This window comes from Tachyglossus aculeatus, chromosome 21 (assembly GCF_015852505.1).
Source record: "Tachyglossus aculeatus isolate mTacAcu1 chromosome 21, mTacAcu1.pri, whole genome shotgun sequence".
In the NCBI taxonomy this organism is placed as follows: Eukaryota; Metazoa; Chordata; class Mammalia; order Monotremata; family Tachyglossidae; genus Tachyglossus; species Tachyglossus aculeatus.
In genome coordinates this window covers 56,888,831-56,908,398 of record NC_052086.1, presented here as the reverse complement: position 1 = coordinate 56,908,398, position 19,568 = coordinate 56,888,831, and the positions used below count along the sequence as shown (strand labels likewise).

General features: G+C 50.8%; 1 protein-coding gene across 1 annotated transcript; it reads right to left on the bottom strand.

The window, feature by feature from the left end:
* Nucleotides 1-1,119: 1,119 nt before the first annotated feature.
* On the bottom strand, nt 1,120-18,317 carry PDAP1 (PDGFA associated protein 1). The gene is made up of 6 exons (XM_038762543.1): nt 18,237-18,317; nt 7,175-7,266; nt 4,458-4,568; nt 3,392-3,513; nt 2,917-3,068; nt 1,120-1,355 (listed from the first exon to the last, which is right to left on the bottom strand). Exons 1-6 carry the CDS (start codon nt 18,247-18,249, stop codon nt 1,297-1,299), a joined length of 549 nt encoding a protein of 182 aa, XP_038618471.1. The 5' UTR covers nt 18,250-18,317; the 3' UTR covers nt 1,120-1,296.
* Nucleotides 18,318-19,568: the final 1,251 nt, after the last annotated feature.

Here is a 19,568-nt window from a genome sequence, read left to right as displayed (position 1 = left end):
CGTGGACAAGCCTCCGTTTCCTCATCTGTAAAATGGGGCTGAGCTAGAGTTTAAGCCCCTCGTGGGGCGGGAACTGTGACCAATCTCATAAACTTATCAGGACGTAGCGAATAGCAAGCACTTAATACAGGCCATTGTTATTATCTCACTATTACAATTATCTGTTGAGCACATACTTTGTGCAGAGTGCTGCACTAAGTACTTGGGAAAGTACAATCAATAGGTATTTTATATATACATGCACACATACTTTGTGCACTATATATATGTATGATGTGCATATACATATATTACATATATGTACACGCACACATACTACATGCACTATGTATACTTATATATGTGCATATACATATATTACATATATGTAATATTATGGTAGACCCGTTCCCCATCCACCCGAAGCTTACGGTCTAGAGGCAAACTTCCACTATTATCAATCAGGATGCTTTTACCCCAGTGTCCATTTTAGGGCCGCTCCACCGCCCTTCTCCGTCGCCCGCTTTGGGGCCAGAGCGTGGCTCCCCCAGGAAACAGACAGAGACGCGGAGGGTTTATGATCGTTTCAGTTTTAATCCGCCAAATATACAAGTTTCTTTTTCGTTGACCGAGTGGGTTTTTGCCTGGCCGTTTCGCAATCAGGGGAGATTTTCCTTTAAACAAAGACGTGGTTAAAAAAAACCCGGCCCCGGCCGAGAGGGGAGGAGAAAGCGGGGAGCCGGAGGAGGGGGAAATCGATCTGGAACGAAGGACGCTCCGAAGACACCCACGAAGCCAGGCCTCCCGGATGTCGTATCACCACACGCTCGGACGGCAGCTCGGTTTCACGAGAAGGCGGTTGGGAGTGCTTAGTCGATACAGAGTCTGGACAGTCGTCGAGACCAGCCCCATCCAAATCGAGACCGCCTGCTACATCCTCTAACCTACGGGTTGAAGCCGTTCCTTCCCTCCCCCCGGCCTGGCCTCCCCTCCCCTCCCACTACAATAGCTCTGGATCCTAAAAACAGCAAAAACATTCAGACTTTTCCAACTGGTACCGGAGAAATGCCTGCCTGCGGTTGTCCGCCCCCGAGATAGCGGCCGCCCCCCACCCCCCCCAATCCCACCCCCCAGCCCCCCCAAATGCAATTCTGTGCCAAGATGAGAGGGGCCACGCTCTCCGTGGCTCCCGGAAGGGGACGGGCCCGCAGCCCTCCCCGGATGGCGTCGACGCGCGGTCGGTACGCGATACGGCGGAGGTCCCGGCGGGCCCCGGGCACCGTTCCCTGGCATTTCCTCCTCCCACACGCTCCGGGTTTATTTATTCAGGGAGAGTGACTGCAGTCGCTTTCCTGACACGGTTGCGTCATCTTTTGCTGGCGAGGAAGGAGAGAGAAGGAAGAAAAGAAACGTGAGTCACGGCCCCGAGAGGGTGACGGCCGCTGGGGCCCGGAGGCGGGGCCCCCGGCTGGGCTGCCCGGACTCCCGGAGGTCCTCCCGCTGCTCCCCTGCAGGACGGGGAACGGTCCAGGTTCCCGATTCCATCTAAAGCGCTCCAACGGCTTCCTCCCAACGCGCTCTGATCCCTCCCCGGCCCATTTGCTTACGGAAACGACAGTAGTAAGCATTGGCTAAGATGCTAAGAGTACACGGGAGAGGAATCGGACAGGGGACCCCCAACCATTCAGTGAATGTCTGTTACACTGTTATATCATATTCTCAAGCGCTTAGTACAGTGCTCTGCACCCGGCTGATTGACTTGACTGACGGGTGGCCATCCCTCACCCCCAAGTTTGGAAATGTGGACAATAGAAAACTGGATGCAATCGATAGATAATGAATTGAATTGAAGGATTAAAACAGCGGTCCCCGGGCATACGGACACAACGGAATGGCCGACCTGTACTTCCCAAGCGCTTAGTACAGTGCTCTGCACACAGTAAGCGCTCAATAAATACGACTGATTGATTGATTGGCCAAGGAAGCCAGTCCGAGGGCCCCGGTGCGGTAACTGACCCGGAGAAGGCGAGAAGGTCACCCAGCGCAGTCAGCCAGTCCGTCGGATTTACTGAGCCCTTACCGCGGTGCTCCGGCAACGGTCCGGCCTCCGCCCCAGACATCCCCTCACCCCCCAGGCCCGGGACCCGCCGTGGGGCTAACGTGCCCGCTTGCGCCGTCGCCCCGCGATTTAAGTGACTTGTATTTGAGAAGGAAGCGTGGGGGGGTGGGCAGGGACTTGGAGGATTGTCGGACTGGTGAGGCATCGCCAGCCGGCCGGGAGCATCGTCCCACAAATCCCGCTAGCCAGATGGGAATCCCGGAATCCAGGCCCAGTCGCTCCCCCGGACGGCAGACCAACGCCTTCCTTTGGGTGGGCGGCACCGGGCCTGCGGCGGGGGGAATACTGGAGTGACCGCCCATCCCTCCCCCAATCCCCAAAGCCGGAGGAAGCCAGAGCAGGGGCAGACGCCCCCTCCACCCCGTGAGTGAACGGGGCTGTGTTGTCTCCCCGCCACCGCCCAGGTCTCCGCTCCCATCTTTTCTCTCCGCATCCCCCTCCCCGCCGCCCTCCTCACGGCCGGTCTGCTTCTAGGGCCAACTAGAAGGTGCGTGTGCCCATTCTAGAGGGGGCAGCAGGAAGGAAGAAGAGTGGGCGGGCACCCCCGGGCCTCCAACACTTTTTTCTACAGGTCTGGGACCCCGACAACCTCAGCCAACTTTTCGGCTGTGGCGTTTCTAACTGTAACCAATACCCACGTAACTGTGGAGGATTTCCCCACCCAGGATAACCCCGGGTCGGTGCTGGGTTACATCCCGTTACATCCACCCCCACCATCCTTTTATTTTTTGGCAGACCTGAAAGCCACAGCAAGGAAACAGAAGGGATCGGCTCCTAGCTTCCTCGGGAGCCCCGACGCCCCTCGGAGCTCATCTTACCTTTCCTTTCTTCCTCTTTCTTTTTGGCCGCTTCTTCCCGCTGCTTCCGAATGATGGCTAGCCGGGCGAGATCTGCTTTCGCCTGTTCCGTTTTACCGGCTAGATGCATTTTCATGTACCTTTCTTTCGCTTTCTGTTTTTCTATTTCTTCTCTGTTCGGGTAAAGCGACGGGATACACGTCACGTCGGAGGCGCGCGTCTTACCGACCCCGCCAAAGAGGGTACGTCTCGGGCGGGCCGCCGAACGAAAGCACGGATAGTTATTGCCGCCCACGACACAAGCACCTGCCCTCCGAGCGAGAGGCCCCCAGGTAGAGAGAACCGGATTAGCTTGTATCAACAGTGCCTGGCACTCACTAACCGCTTAATACCACAATTATTATTCTTGTCACGTATCGGTGTCATTCATTAATAATCAGTCACCGACAAAGAAGCAAGGAGACGGGGCAGGGGACAGAGCAAAGGAAAGCATTACCGCTCTCTTCTCGACAGCTCCTTTGGCCCATCCAGATCCAGTTGGGTTACTTTTTTGGTTGTCTGGCCTATTCGGTTGGGATTCTCTATATCTATTAATCCTTCCACTCCTTTGCGCTTTTGCTAGGTTCAAGATAGAAATTTCAAGTTATTGAACTCGGTATCTTTCAAGGCCCGAGGGACCGCTCCGGCCTCCTTACCAGAAGGACCCAGATCGAACTTTCAAGTCAGTTTTCTGCTACGGGGCAAAGCCCACAAGGGAGATCGTTCTCCCGGGATATCATTCGACGCCACAGACCCCCACTCCGCTCCACAAGCTCCTCGGGAAAAGCCGCCGGCCAAATTAGGGATCCAGGAGAGACGGGTGAAAGCAGAGTCGATCCCAAGTTCAGCCCCCGCCTTCCTCCCCACTCCGAAAAGACGGGCCTCCATGTAAACGTGTCACGTTTGGAGACGGGTGAGGACCGGGTGGATTTCGTGTTCGGCCGCCGCCCTCCCTCCCCACCCGGAAAAGAAGCGTCGCCGTATAAACGTGGGCCTTATTGACCCTCCCCACCCGGAAAAGAAGCATCTCCGTATAAACGTGGGCCTTATTTACGGTGTCGAGGGTGTGCGATAAAGGGCTCGGAGGCTGCTCTCCAAGAGTCCGGGGGTAAGGGAGATTTCAAGCGCATAGTACAGTGCTCTGCACATAGTAAGCGCTCAATAACTACGATTGATGATGATGATGATGACTGACCGACCCGGTGTCGGTCAGGGCCGTGGGATCGTGTCTTCTGGAACATTCTTTCCCCCACCCACTTCCTGGTCCTGTTCGGTTCCTTCTCACTCCCACCTAGGGTTAGTGGGAACCCGAGCCCACCAACCCCTCAGGGACAGCCCAGGAAAAGCGGATTTCATTTCTTGTTTTTCCCGGGCCGGGCCCCGCAGCCAGTGAGTGGTACTGGTTACCCCAACCCCATCCCACCGGAGCGGGGGGCGACTCCGCCTGGCCGCCCTCCCCCCGTCGCCGGGTCGGGCCGCTTTCGAGGCCCGATCTGGGCCGGATGAACCAAAAGACCCGCTACCTGGTAATCCTCGTCCTCTTCATCGCTGTCATCTGAATCTACGGATTTTTTCTCCTTTTTGGGGTCTCCGGTGGCCCCATCGCCACCATCTTCTCCCTGTTCCTCCTCTTCCTGTTTGACATTTACAAATCACAGGCGATCAGGCAAACAACCGCACAGTGGAGTATTTTTCCAGACCAAACAGCAACCAACGGCAAAACAAATATCCGCAAAAGCCCACAACAAGCGGAAGAGAACTGCTCGGCGCCCAAGGGGCCGAGTTTGCTGGCTCTCTCTAACCAGGCGGTCATTCTCAAGGAAACAGGGGCTCCGGGACCGATCATGGCTGCAAATGACACGGGGGCAAAGTTCCCACACTTCCTCCTGTAATAATTATCAATCAATCGTATTTATTGAGCGCTTACTGTGTGCACAGCACTGTACTAAGCGCTTGGGATGTACAAGCTGGCAACATACAGAGACAGTCCCTACCCAACAGTGGGCTCACAGTCTACAAGGGGGAGACAGAGAACAAAACCAAACATACTAACAAAGTAAAATGAATAGAATAGATAGGTACAAGTAAAATAAATAAATAGAGTAATAAATCTGTACAAACATATATACATATATACAGGTGCTGTGGGGAAGGGAAGGAGGTAAGATGTGGGGGATGGAGAGGGGGACGAGGGGGAGAGGAAGGAAGGGGCTCAGTCTGGGAAGGCCTCCTGGAGGAGGTGAGCTCTCAGTAGGGCATTATGGTATTTGCTAAGCGCTCACTGTGTGCCAGGCACTGTACTAAGCACTGAACCGCAGGCGGCTCAGCGGACAGGTCACCAACCGCGGTTAAGCGGGCGAGAACAATCGCTGGTGTTTACTGAGCGCTTCCTGTGGGCAGAACACTGTGCCAAGCGCTTGGGAGAGTACAACACAACAGAGTAGAGAGACGGGTTGTCTGCCCAGAAGGAGAAGCAGCGTGGCTCAGTGGAAAGAGCCCGGGCTTTGGAGTCAGAGGTCACGGGTTCAAATCCCGGCCCCGCCACTTGTCAGCTGTGTGACTGTGGGCAAGTCACTTCACTTCTCTGGGCCTCAGTTACCTCATCTGTAAAAGGGGGATTAAGCTTGTGAGCCCCCTGTGGGACAACCTGATCACCTTGTAACTTCCCCAGCGCTTAGAACAGTGCTTTGCACATAGTAAGCGCTTAATAAATGCCATTAAAAAAGGAGATTCCAGTCTTGAGACGACCAGAACAGTTCACCTGGCCGCAGGAGGTTTAAAGCGGCGCCCGAGGGAGCGCGGAACCGGTGGGCAACTTCTCTCCACCAAATCATTTTGAGTCTGAGCATCATCTTTTTCCCCTCATCGGCACCCCGACACCCGGGATCCTGCGACCCACGATCCTGACCGAGCTTCCCCGAGGGCAACGGCTACGGAGAGCGGAAGAGGAGGAGAGGTATCCGATCAAACGACTCCAGGGGCTTTACAGTTTACTTCCTCCAGAGGAATCGCAAGTGCTCCGCTCCACAGTAAAGGAGCCGCACGATGGGAGCTAAACGGGATCGGACGCCTGGCCTTCCTCGGGTCCTCTAACGGCGCGGCCCAGTGAACAGGGCACAGGCTTGGGAGTCAGGAGGACCTGGGTTCTCAGCCCTGTTTTTCATTCATTCAATCGTATTTATTGAGCGCCTACTGTGTGCAGAGCACTGGACTAAGCGCTTGGGAAGTCCAAGTGGGGAACATCTAGAGATGGTCCCTACCCAACAGTGGGCTCACAGGCTAGAAGGGGGAGACAGACAACAGAATAAAACATATTAACAAAATAAAATAAATAGAATATGTACAAATAAAATAGAGTAACATATATACATATACATATATTACTCTATTTATTTATTACTCTATTTATTTTACTTGTACATATCTATTCTATTTATTTTATTTTGTTAGTATGTTTGGTTTTGTTCTCTGTCTCCACCTTTTAGACTGTGAGCCCACTGTTGGGTAGGGACCGTCTCTAGATGTTGCCAATTTGTACTTCCCAAGCGCTTAGTACAGTGCTCTGCACACAGTAAGCGCTCAATAAATACGATTGATGATGATGATATATACAGGTGCTGTGGGGAGGGGAAGGAGGTAAGGCAGGGGGGATGGGGAGGGGGAAGAGGAAGGAGGGGGCTCAGCCTGTTTTGCCACTTGTCTGCTGGGTGACCTTGGGCAAGTCACTGAACTTGTCACCGCCTCAGTTACCTCATCTGGAAAATGGGGATTAAGACCGTGAGCCCCATCTAGGGCTGTCTCCACCCTAGCGCTCAGTAGAGTGCCCGTCACACAGTAAGCGCTGAACAAAATACCACAATTATTATTATTATTACTAGAGAATTACTATTATTATTAGAGAAGCAGCGTGGCTCAGTGGAAAGAGCCCGGGCTTTGGAGTCAGAGGTCAGGGGTTCAAATTCCGGCTCCGCCACTTGTCGGCTGTGTGACTTTGGGCAAGCCACTTCACTTCTCTGGGCCCCAGTTCTCTCATCTGTAAAATGGGGATCAAGACTGTGAGCCCCCCGTGGGACAACCTCGTCACCTCCCCAGCGCTTAGAACAGTGCTTTGCACATAGTAAGCGCTTAATAAATGCCATTATTATTATTACTAGGACCACCGTAGAGAGCGTGGCCGGTTTTTGGCGCCAGGTGATCGTCGGGACAGCCTGATGAAAAGCAGAAAAATGGAAGTACTCACCCTGGCCTTCTGTTTCTCAGCCTGGAGCTGCGCATCGATCTCTTCGGGACTCGTGTACTGCCTCGCCCGGCCTTTATGGCCACCTTTTCTTCCTGAACACAGGAATCGGTGCTTTAGAAGAGATGATGCATTGGCACCTGCCCATTTTCTTTAGCCCGACTCCTCTGGCACGGGGCGGAACCCTCGACGTGCCTTTTTTTTCTTCCCTCCAAAGGAGTTACACGCAACGCCCCCGGAAGACAGACCCAATCCCCGGAATAATCTCGCCCCGAGTTGGTCGCTCTCCAAACTGTAGAGAAACACGTTTACTCCGAAGGCAACGGGGAAGAGGGATGTGGAGTGTGGCTTGGGGAGCCTTACCACTGATCCCTCCCCAAACGCCCCCTGAACGAAGACCCCGAAAAGGGAAGGGAACAAAACCGACGGGCTGAACCCCTCCGTTATCCAACCCTGACGATAAAATAGCCTAGCGAAGAGATGAAGGATTTCCACTACCCGAGTTATCTTTCGAATCCCTTAATTCACCTCACCTGCCTCCTGTTTTAGTCCAGCCGGGACTCCGCTTTAAAGCCACTCTTGGAGAGCCACTTAGAAGGACACAGAAAAGCAGCGTGACCTAATGGAACAGAGCCCGGGCCTCAGAGACGGAAGGACTCGGGTTCTAATCCCGGTTCCGCCACTTGTCTGGTGGGTAGCTCGGGCAAGTCGCTTAAAGTCTCTGTGCCTCAGTTCCCTCCCCTGTAAAATGGGGCCTGAGACTGTTGAGCCCCGTGTGGGACACGGACTGTGTCCGACCTGATGAATCTGTACGTGCCCCAGCGCTTAGTACAGTGCCTGGCACGTAGTCAGTGCTCAGCAGATACCATTGAAAACAAAAACATTTGTTCTATGACTTGGCTAAATACTCCTCTGGGCACAGTCCCGAGAATTTCCGTTCATTTCAGGTTGTTGAGGCCGGAACGCACCCATCACCTCAGCCCCATTTCATGATAAACCCTGAATAATATTTTTTATCACCCACTTACAGAGCTGAGGAGGACCCCGGGGTAAAGCCTGGGAACTGTCGCCTTTTCTCTAGATTGCCGCCTGGATGGCAGGTGATACGCTATAATTGTACCACTACAGAACCCCCTCCCATTTTTAATTACTATTTCCACTTTAACTGCAACGCTCAGAGAGCGCTATAATTCTCCCTTTGAAGGTAACCCTTTGTCTCATCTTCTTAAAACATTCAACCCGGGAAACAGCAACGATTCAAAACCGGGCTACCGGGAGGATATAATCTCACTGCCTTATCTGACGCGCAGCGTCATAATTTGATGCTTCAACACATCCGGTGGCCTTCAGATCTTTAAAAAAAGTATTTTACGCGGTGTATTCAGGGCCAAAACGATCTCTCCGTTTCTCTGCCACACTCCCTAGGCTCCCTGTGAGTGAAATCCATTTACTGGAGCCAAACAAGGACGGTTAAAACCTTCAACATCAATCCTTCAGTGGTACTCACTGAGCGCTCACGGTGTGTACTAAATGCTTATAATAGAGACAAGGCATGAAAATAAAATACAGGTGGGGGAAATACCCTCCCCACCTTCCAAAGCCTCCAAATGGCCTTCCCCAACTGAGCTCTCGCTTCCTTTTCTCTTGCTCCCGTCTGCATCCCCCTTACACTAGGATTTACACCCTTTATTCACCCCGCTCTCAGCCCCAAAGCACTTATATATTTATCTATAATTTATTTATATTCATGTCGGTCGCGCACTCTAGACTGTAAGCTCACTGTGGGCAGGGAACGTGTTGGCCAACTCTATTATATTGCACACTCCCGAGCGATTAGCACAGTACCCTGCCCGCAGTCAGCGTTCAATGTGAGAAATGATGAGGCCTTAGTCGCGGAAGGCTTCTTGGAGGAGGAGAGGAGGTTTCAGGAGGGTTTTGAAGGCGGTGGGCTGTCGGATGTAAAGAGGGAGGCCGTTCCGGACCCCGGGTGAGGGGTAGGAGGAGGGAAAAATGAGCTTGAATTTCGGAAGGTAGGTGGCCATTTGAGCCGCGAAGTGCTTAGAGTTGAGGATCAACTAAACGACAATCATTCCGCTGGTCCCGGATTGCTCAAAAGTCCACTATGGAAGCAACGTTTACTTTTTTCCCCATTTTAACGTTCAGCTTCAACTCATCAAAACCCAAAAGACGGAGCCGGAATTTCCCATCATCGCCTCTAGAGCTGGATTCCGAAGATTATCCTTCGGATGGACGTTAAGCAGACGTTGCAGCTTCAAACACGGTCGCCGCGGGTAAGTTTCTGGTGTTTTGGGTCAAAGGGGCTCGGGAAAACTAGGGATCGGTTCTGATGTCAACAGCCGTGGAGGTGGTCCTCAGCGGATCATCATCATCAATCGTATTTATTGAGCGCTTACTGTGTGCAGAGCACTGGACTAAGCGCTTGGGAAGTACAAATTGGCAACATCTAGAGACGGTCCCTGCCCGACAGTGGGCTCACGGTCTAAAAGGGGGAGACGGAGAATCCTGGCAGAGATCTAGGAAGGATGCTGAGGTAACCCCGGCTCCGCAAAAACTACAAAGTAGGTAACGCTTTCTCCCTTCTGCGACGCCACGGAACTCAACGAGCTTCACTGGAGTACCCTCACTTGATTTCCCTGGAAATCTTCCACTTTGTTCATTCATTCAATCGTATTTATGGAGCACTTACCGCGTGCAGAGCACTGTACTAAGCGCGTGGGAGAGGAGGGTAGGATAGACACATTTCCTGCCCGCAACAAGCTTTCGGTCTCGAGGGGAAGACGGGCGTCGGTATAAATAAGTAAATTGCAGGTGTGTTTATAAGTGCGGTGGGGCTGGGGGGCGGTGAATGAAGGGAAAAAGTCAGAGCAATGCAGAAGGGACCCACCGTCATTTCACCCGTTTTATTTATTTGGCAGCAAGGCCTAGTGGCTACAGCCCGGGCGTGGGAGTCAGAAGGGCCCGGGTTCTAATCCCGCTCCGCCACTTTGTCCGCTGTGCGGCCTTGGGCAAGTCACTCCACTTCTCTGGGCCTAAATCCCCGCGTCTGTAAAATGGTTAAGACCGTGAGCCCCACGTGGGGTAGGGAACGCGTCCAACCCCATTTGCTCGTATCCGTTCCAGCGCTTAGTACAGTGACTGGCACATAGGAAGCACTTAAAAAACCCCCCACCATTTTCATTACATTTTCATGGGATTAGCTCCAGGCCCGATGCTTTTCTTTTTTTCATTTAATGAGTGCCCTTTGTTGGTTAGTAAGAACCTTGAAATGTGCTTGGGGACGCCGCAAGGCCCCGTCAACGCCCGGTGACTGGCCCCGACTCACATAACTGGGGCACAAAAGGGAAGCAACGGGGCCTGGTGGAAAGACTCAGAGGACCTGGGTTCTAATCCCACCTCTCCCACTGTCTGCTGTGGGGCCTTGGGTAAGTCACTGAACTTCTCTGTGCCTCAGTTTCCTCATCCGTAAGGTGGGGGTGAAGTATCCGCTCTCCTTCCCCTTTGTTCCCTCAGCCGTAAAATGGGGATTGAGACGGTGAGCCCCATTTGGGACAGGGACCCGATTTGCTCGTATCCACCCCTGAGCTTAGAACAGTGCCTGGCACATAGTAAGCGCCTAACACACTACCAGAATTACTACTGTAAGCCCCAAGTGGGGGCGGCATCCAATCTGCTTCACTTTTTTCAGCGCTTAGAACAGTGCCTGGCACATAGTAAGCGCCTAACACACTACCAGAATTACTATTGTAAGCCCCAAGTGGGGGCGGCATCCAATCTGCTTCACTTTTTTCAGCGCTTAGAACAGTGCCTGGCACATAGTAAGCGCCTAACACACTACCAGAATTACTATTGTAAGCCCCAAGTGGGGGCGGCATCCAATCTGCTTCACTTTTTTCCGCGCTTAGAACAGTGCCTGGCACATAGTAAGCGCCTAACACACTACCAGAATTACTATTGTAAGCCCCAAGTGGGGGCGGCATCCAATCTGCTTCACTTTTTTCAGCGCTTAGAACAGTGCCTGGCACTTAGTAAGCGCCTAACGCAATACCAGAATTACTACTGTAAGCCCCAAGTTGGGGCGACATCCAATCTGCTTCACTTTTTTCAGCGCTTAGAACAGTGCCTGGCACTTAGTAAGCGCCTAACGCAATACCAGAATTACTACTGTAAGCCCCAAGTTGGGGCGACATCCAATCTGCTTCACTTTTTTCAGCGCTTAGAACAGTGCCTGGCACATAGTAAGCGCCTAACGCAATACCAGAATTACTATTGGATACCGCCCCCACTTGGGGCTTACAATCTGCTTCACTTTTTTCAGCGCTTAGAACAGTGCCTGGCACATAGTAAGCGCCTAACACAATACCAGAATTACTATTGTAGGCCCCAAGTGGGGGCGGCATCCAATCTGCTTCACTTTTTTCTGCGCTTAGAACAGTGCTTTGCACATAGTAAGCGCTTAATAAATGCCATTATTATTATTATTATTATTTTTCTACCCTAGCACTTGGCACTACAAAGATGACCAAGATGATGGATTACAGCTGCTGGGGAGCCGTGACGGGCTTTCCTGGGCCAAAGCTGGGCTGGGCGGGAGGAGCGCTTAGTACAGTGCTCTGCACACAGTAAGCGTTCAATAAATACGACAATGAATGAACGAATGGGGAGGGGACTCCCACGTCAGTGCGACTCCGGGGCTCCCTCCGGGCTACTCCCGGTCCTCGGCAATGATGGGGCCAAACACTCCACTCCCAACTAATCCCAACTAAAAGCCTCGCGCAGCACCTCATCATCGGGGTATTTATTGAGCGCTTCACTGTGTGCCGAGCGCTGTACTGAGCACTCGGAAGGGGATGGGATGACCATAAACAGACGCATTCCCTGCCCATGAGGAGAAGCAGCGTGGCTCAGTGGAAAGAGTGCGGGCTTGGGAGTCAGAGGTCATGGGTTCGAATCCTGGCTCCGCCACTTGTCAGCCGTGTGACCTTGGGCAATAATAATAATAATGACGGTATTTGTTAAGCGCTTACTATGTGCAAAGCGCTGGGGAGGTTACAAGGTGATCAGGTTGCCCCAGGGGGGGCTCACAGTCTTAATCCCCGTTTTCCAGATGAGAGAACTGAGGCCCAGAGAAGTTAAGCGACTTGCCCGAAGTCACACAGCTGACAGTTGCGCAAAGCACTGTTCTAAGCGCTGGGGAGGATACAAGGTGATCAGGTTGCCCCACGGGGGGCTCACAGTCTTCATCCCCATTTTCCAGATGAGGGAACTGAGGCCCAGAGAAGTTAAGCGACTTGCCCGAAATCACACAGCTGACAGTTGGCGGAGCCGGGATTTGAACCCATGACCTCTGACTCCAAAGCCCGGGCTCTTCCCACTGAGCCACTTCACTTCCCTGGGCCTCAGTTACCTCATCTGCAAAATGGGGATGAAGACTGTGAGCCCCACGTGGGACAACTTGATCACCTTGTATCCCCCCCAGCGCTTAGAACAGTGCTTTGCACATAGTAAGCGCTTAACAAATACCATTATTATTATTATTATGCCAATGAAGCACCCCAACAGAAGAGGTCTGCAGGGTTGCGGAGGAGGAGGAAGAAGAGGTTCATTCATTTAATCGTATTTATTGAGCGCTTACCAAGCGCAGAGCACTGGACTAAGCGGTTGGGAGGGTACGATGCAACAATAAACAGACCCATTCCTTGCCCACCGCCTCCGCCCCATCGTCCTCTCCCAAGCGCTCAGTACAGTGAGCAGCGGAGAAGCAGCGTGGCCAAGAACCCAGGCCCCGCCGCGTGTCCGCTGCCTTGGGCAGGTCCCTTCACTTCTCTGGGCCTCAGTTCCCTCATCGGTAAAATGGGGATGAAGCCTGAGCCCCCCAGGTGGGACAACCTGATCGCCTTGGATCTACCACGGCGCTTAAAACACTGCTTGACACGTAGTAAGCACTTAACTTGTTGGGTAGGGACCGTCTCTATGTGTTGCCGACTTGGACTTCCCAAGCGCTTAGTACAGTGCTCTGCACACAGTAAGCGCTCAATAAATACAATTGATTGATTGATTGACTAACAAATACCATTATTATTATTGTCAATCAATCAATCAATCATATTTATTGAGCGCTATGTGCAGAGCATTGTACTAAGCGCTTGGGAAGTACAAATTGGCAACATATAGAGACAGTCCCTACCCAACAGTGGGCTCACAGTCTAAAAGTCGTTATTGTCGTTACCCCGGCACTTAGAACAATGCTCGGCACGTAGTAAGTGCTTAACAGACCCCATCACTACTATTATTATAATTATCCCAGTGCTTAGCACAGTGCTCCGCACTTTGCGAGCACTTTAACACCATCATTATTATTAGGAGAAGCTCGGGAGTCAGAGGACCTGGGTTCATTCATTCATTCAATCGCATTTATTGAGCGCTTACTGCGTGCAGAGCACTGTACTAAGCGCTTGGGAAGTACAAGTTGGGCTCTAATCCTTCTAGACTGCGAGCCCATTGTTGAGTAGGGACCGCCTCTGTTGCCGAATTGTACTTCCCAAGCGCTTAGTCCAGTGCTCTGCACACAGTAAGCGCTCAATAAATATGATCGACTGAATGAATCCCCATTTTCCAGAGAACTGTCTCTATTTCCTTCATTCAAGCATATTTATTGAGCGCTTACTGTGTGCGGAGCACTGGACTGGGCGCTTGGGAAGCACAATTCGGCAACAGAGGCGGTCCCTACCCAACAATGGGCTCCCTTTTGCTGAGTTGTCCTGCCCAAGCGCTTAGTCCAGTGCTCTGCCCACAGTAAGTGCTCAATAAATACGACTGAATGGATGAATAGGGAATAATAATAATGGTGGCGTTTATTGAATTGTACTTCCCAAGCGCTTAGTCCAGTGCTCTGCACACAGTAAGCGCTCAATAAATACGACTGAATGGATGAATAGAGAATAATAATAATGGTGGCATTTATTGAACTGTACTTCCCAAGCGCTTAGTCCAGTGCTCTGCACACAGTAAGCGCTCAATAAATACGACTGAATCGAGAATAATAATAATGGTGGCATTTATTAAGTGCTTATTATGTGCAAAGCACTGAAGCAGCGTGGCTCAGTGGAAAGAGCCCGGGCTTGGGAGTCAGAGGTCATGGGTTCGAATCCCGGCCCCGCCACTTGTCCAATGGGTGACTTTGGGCAAGTCACTTCACTTCTCTGGGCCTCAGTGGCCTCATCTGTACAATGGGGATGAAGACTGTGGGCCCCCCGTGGGACAACCTGATCATCTTGTATCTCCCCCGGGTGTTTAGAACAGTGCTCGGCACATAGTAACCGCTTAATACCATTATAATAATAATAATAATAATTATTATTATTATTATTTAGATCGTGAGCCCCACATGGGACAATCTGATCACCTCGTCTTCCCCACCAGAGCTTAGAATTGCGTTTAGCACCTAGTAAGCGCTTAACAAATGCCATCATCATTATTATTATTTATGAACGAAAATGGGGCAGGGGATGAAGCCGGGGGCCCAACATGGGCCAGCCTGACAACCCTGTATCTCCCCCAGCGCTTAAAACAGTGCTTCGCACATAGTAAGCGCTTAGAAGCGGCATGGCTCCGTGGAAAGAGCCCGGGCTTTGGAGTCAGAGGTCACGGGTTCTAATCCCGGCTCTGCCAATTGCCAGCTGGGTGACGCTGGGCAAGTCACTTCACTTCTCTCGGCCTCAGTTCCCTCATCTGGAAAATGGGGATGAAGACTGTGAATCCCCTGTGGGACAACCTGATCACCCTGTAACCTCCCCAGCGCTTAGAACAGTGCTTGGCACATAGTAAGCGCTTAATAAATGCCATCATTATTATTATTATTGTAACCTCCCCAGTGCTTAGAACAGTGCTTGGCACACAGTAAGCGCTCAGTAAATGCTATCATTAAATACCAACATTATTATTACTTATGAATGAAAATGGGGGGGTGGGGATAAAGCCTGGGAACCCCACGTGGGCCAACCTGACTGCCCTGTACCTCCTCCAGCGCTTAGAACAGTGCTTGGCACATAGTAAGCAATTAATAAATGCCATTATTATTATTACTGTAACCTCCCCAGTGCTTAGAACAGTGCTTTGCACATAGTAAGCGCTTAATAAATGCCATTATTATTATTACTGTAACCTCCCCAGTGCTTAGAACAGTGCTTTGCACATAGTAAGTGCTTAATAAATGTCATTATTATTATCATTATTATTATTATTACTGTAACCTCCCCAGCGCTCAGAACAGTGCTTGGCACCCAGTAAGCGCTCAGTAAATGCTATCATTAAATACCAACATTATGATTATTTATGAACGAAAATAGTGGGGTGGGGATGAAGCCTGGGGGCCCCATGTGGGCCAACCTGACTGTCCTGTATTTCCCCCAGCGCTCAGAACAGTGCTTGGCACCTAGTAAGCGCTTCATAAATGCCATTATTATTATGATTACTTTGGATGGCATTTATGAAGCGCTTACTAGGTGCCATCATTAAGTACCAACATTATGATTATTTACGAATGAAAATGAAGCCTGGGAGCCCCACGCGGGCCAACCTGACTGCCCTGCATCTTCCCCAGCGCTTAGAACAGTGCTCGGCACCTAGTAAGTGCTTAATAAATGCCATTAGCATTATTACTTTGATACTTGATTACACATTATCATCACTGTTCTAAGCACTGGGGAGTTTACAAATGCAATCATTATTCTCTGAAACCTTCTCAGCGCTTAGAACAGTGCTTGGCACCTAGTACGTGCTTAGTAAGTGCCATCATTAAATAAATGCCAACATCATGATTATTTACGAATGAAAATGGGGGACGGGTAGGACTGAAGCCTGGGAGCCCCACGTGGGCCAACCTGACGACCCTGCAGCTTCCCCAGCGCTTAGCACAGTGCTCGGCACCTAGTAAGCGCTTGATAAATGCCATTATTATTACTATTACTTTGGATGGCATCTATTAAGCGCTTACTAGGTGCCAAGCACTGTTCTAAGCGCTGGGGAGGTTACAGAGACTAATAATGATGGCATTGGTAAACTCCCCAGTGCTTGGCACATGGTAAGCGCTCAATCAATGCCATTATTACTACTATTACTTTGGATGGCATTGATGAAGCGCCATCATTAAATAAATACCAACATTATGATTATTTATGAATGAAAATGAAGCCTGGGAGCCCCACGTGGGCCAACTTGACGACCCTGCAGCTTCCCCTGCGCTCAGTACAGTGCTTGGCACAAAACAGGCGCTTCATAAATGCCATTATTATTACTATTACCTCGGATGGCATTTATGAAACGCTTACTAGGTGCCAAGCGCTGTTCTAAGCGCTGGGGAGTTTACAAATGCCATCATTACTATTCTCTGTAACCTCCCCAGCGCTTAGTACAGTGCTTGGCACCTAGTAAGCGCTTAATATCATCATTAAATAATTACCAACATTATAATTATTTATGAATGAAAACGGGGGGCGGGTGGGAATGAAGCCTGGGAGCCCCACGTGGGCCAACTTGACGACCCTGCAGCTTCCCCTGCGCTTAGTACAGTGCTGGGCACCTAGTAAGCGCTTCATAAACGTCATTATTATTACTATTACTTCGGATGGCATTTACGAAGCGCTTACTAGGTGCCAAGCACTGTTGTAAGCACTGGGGAATTTACAAATGCCCATCATTACCATTCTCTGTAACCTCCCCAGCGCTTAGTACAGTGCTTGGCACCTAGTAAGCGCTAGTGTCATCATTAAATAAATACCAACATTATGATTATTTATGAATGAAAATGGGGGGCGGGTGGGGATGAAGCCTGGGAGCCCCACGTGGGCCAACTTGACGACCCTGCAGCTTCCCCTGCGCTTAGTACAGTGCTTGGCACCTAGTAAGCGCTTCATAAACGTCATTATGATTACTATTACTTTGGATGGCATTTAAGAAGCGCTTACTAGGTGCCAAGCACTGTTCTAAGCGCTGGGGAGTTTACAAATGCCATCATTATCATTCTCTGTAACCTCCCCAGCGCTTAGTACAGTGCTTGGCACCTAGTAAGCGCTTAGTGTCATCATTAAATAAATACCAACATTATGATTATTTATGAATGAAAACGGGGGGCGGGTGGGAATGAAGCCTGGGAGCCCCACGTGGGCCAACCTGACGACCCTGCAGCTTCCCCTGCGCTTAGTACAGTGCTGGGCACCTAGTAAGCGCTTCATAAACGTCATTATTATTACTATTACTTCGGATGGCATTTACGAAGCGCTTACTAGGTGCCAAGCACTGTTCTAAGCACTAGGGAGGTTACAAATGCCATCATTATTATTCTCTGTAACCTCCCCAGCGCTTAGTACAGTGCTTGGCACCTAGTAGGCGCTTAGCAAGTGTCATCATTAAATAAACACCAACATTATGATTATTTATGAATGAAAATGGGGGGCGGGTGGGAATGAGGCCTGGGAGCCCCACGTGGGCCAACTTGACGACCCTGCAGCTTCCCCAGCGTTTAGTACAGTGCTTGGCACCTAGTAAGCGCTTCACAAACGCCATTATTATTACTATTACTTTGGATGCCATCTATTAAGCGCTTACTAGGTGCCAAGCCCTGTTCTAAGCGCTGGGGAGTTTACAAATGCCATCATTACTATTCTCTGTAACCTCCCCAGCGCTTAGTACAGTGCTTGGCACCTAGTAAGCGCTTCATAAATGCCATTAGGATCACTATTACTTTGGATGGCATTTAAGAAGCGCTTACTAGGTGCCAAGCACTGTTGTAAGCGCTGGGGAGTTTACAAATGCCATCATTACTACTCTCTGTAACCTCCCCAGCGCTTAGTACAGTGCTTGGCACCTCGTAAGCGCCCAACAAATGGCATCATGATGATGATGATGATGAAGCAGCAGCAGCGCTGAGAACAGTGCTTGGCACCTAGTAAGCGCTTAAGAAGTAGCATCATTATTATTAGGTCGGAGGCGCTCAGTAAGTGCTGAGGAGGAGGAGGAGGAGGAAGGGGAGCGCGCGAGCAGGCCTCACCTCCCTTCGGCATGGCGGCCCCGGCGGCTGCGGCAGGGCGGCGACGTTGGGCCGGGAACCGGAAGTCCCCCGGCCCCGACCGGAAGTGCCCGGGCCCCGACCGGAAGTGTCCAACGGCCCCTACCGGAAGTGCCCCGGCCGGAAGTCCCCAACGGCCCCCGACCGGAAGTGCCCCGTCCCCGACCGGAAGTCGCCCGTCCCCGACCGGAAGTTCCCGCGCCCCTTCCACCCCCGCCGCGCATGCGCGCCGCCGTCCTGCCGGAACCGCCTCCTCTCCTCCCGCCCGCCCCCCATCCGGCCCCGGAGACCCCGTTATTCATTCATTCATTCATTCATTCATTCATTCATTCATTCACTCATTCATTCACTCACTCATTCATTCATTCATTCATTCACTCACTCATTTATTCATTCATTCACTCACTCACTCATTCATTCATTCATTCATTCATTCATTCCCTCCTTCAATCCTATGTACTGAGCGCTTCCTATGGGCAGAACACCGCGCAAAGCGCTTGGGAAGGACAAGTCGGCAACACAGAGAGACGGTCCCTACATGTACAGGTGTTTATATATATATGTTTTTATATATGCATATACCTGTGTATATAATAATAATGGCATTTATTAAGCGCTTACTATGTGCCAAGCCCTGTTCTAAGCGCTGGGGAGGTTACAAGGTGATCAGGTTGTCCCATGGGGGGCTCACAGTCTTCATCCCCATTTTCCAGATGAGGTGACTGAGGCCCAGAGCAGTGAAGTGACTTGCCCCAAGTCACACAGCTGCCAAGTGGCGGAGTCGGGATTTGAACTCATGACCTCTGACTCCAAAGCCCGGGCTCTTTCCACTGAGCCACGGTGCTTCTCCTACATATATGTATGTATATGTAATAATAATACTGACGCTATTTGTTAAGCGCTTACTATGTGCAAAGCACTGTTCTAAGCGCTGGGGTAATAATAATAATAATGGCATTTATTAAGCGCTTACTATGTGCAAAGCACTGTTGTAAGCGCTGGGGTAATAATAATAATGGCATTTATTAAGCGCTTACTATGTGCAAAGCATTGTTCTAAGCGCTGGGGTAATAATAATAATGCATTTATTAAGCGCTTACTATGTGCAAAGCACTGGGGTAATAATAATAATGATGGCATTTATTAAGTGCTTACTATGTGCAAAGCACTGTTGTAAGCGCTGGGGTAATAATAATAATAATGGCATTTATTAAGCACTTACTATGTGCAAAGCACTGTTCTAAGCCCTGGGGTAATAATAATAATAATAACGGCATTTATTAAGCGCTTACTATGTGCAAAGCGTTGTTCTAA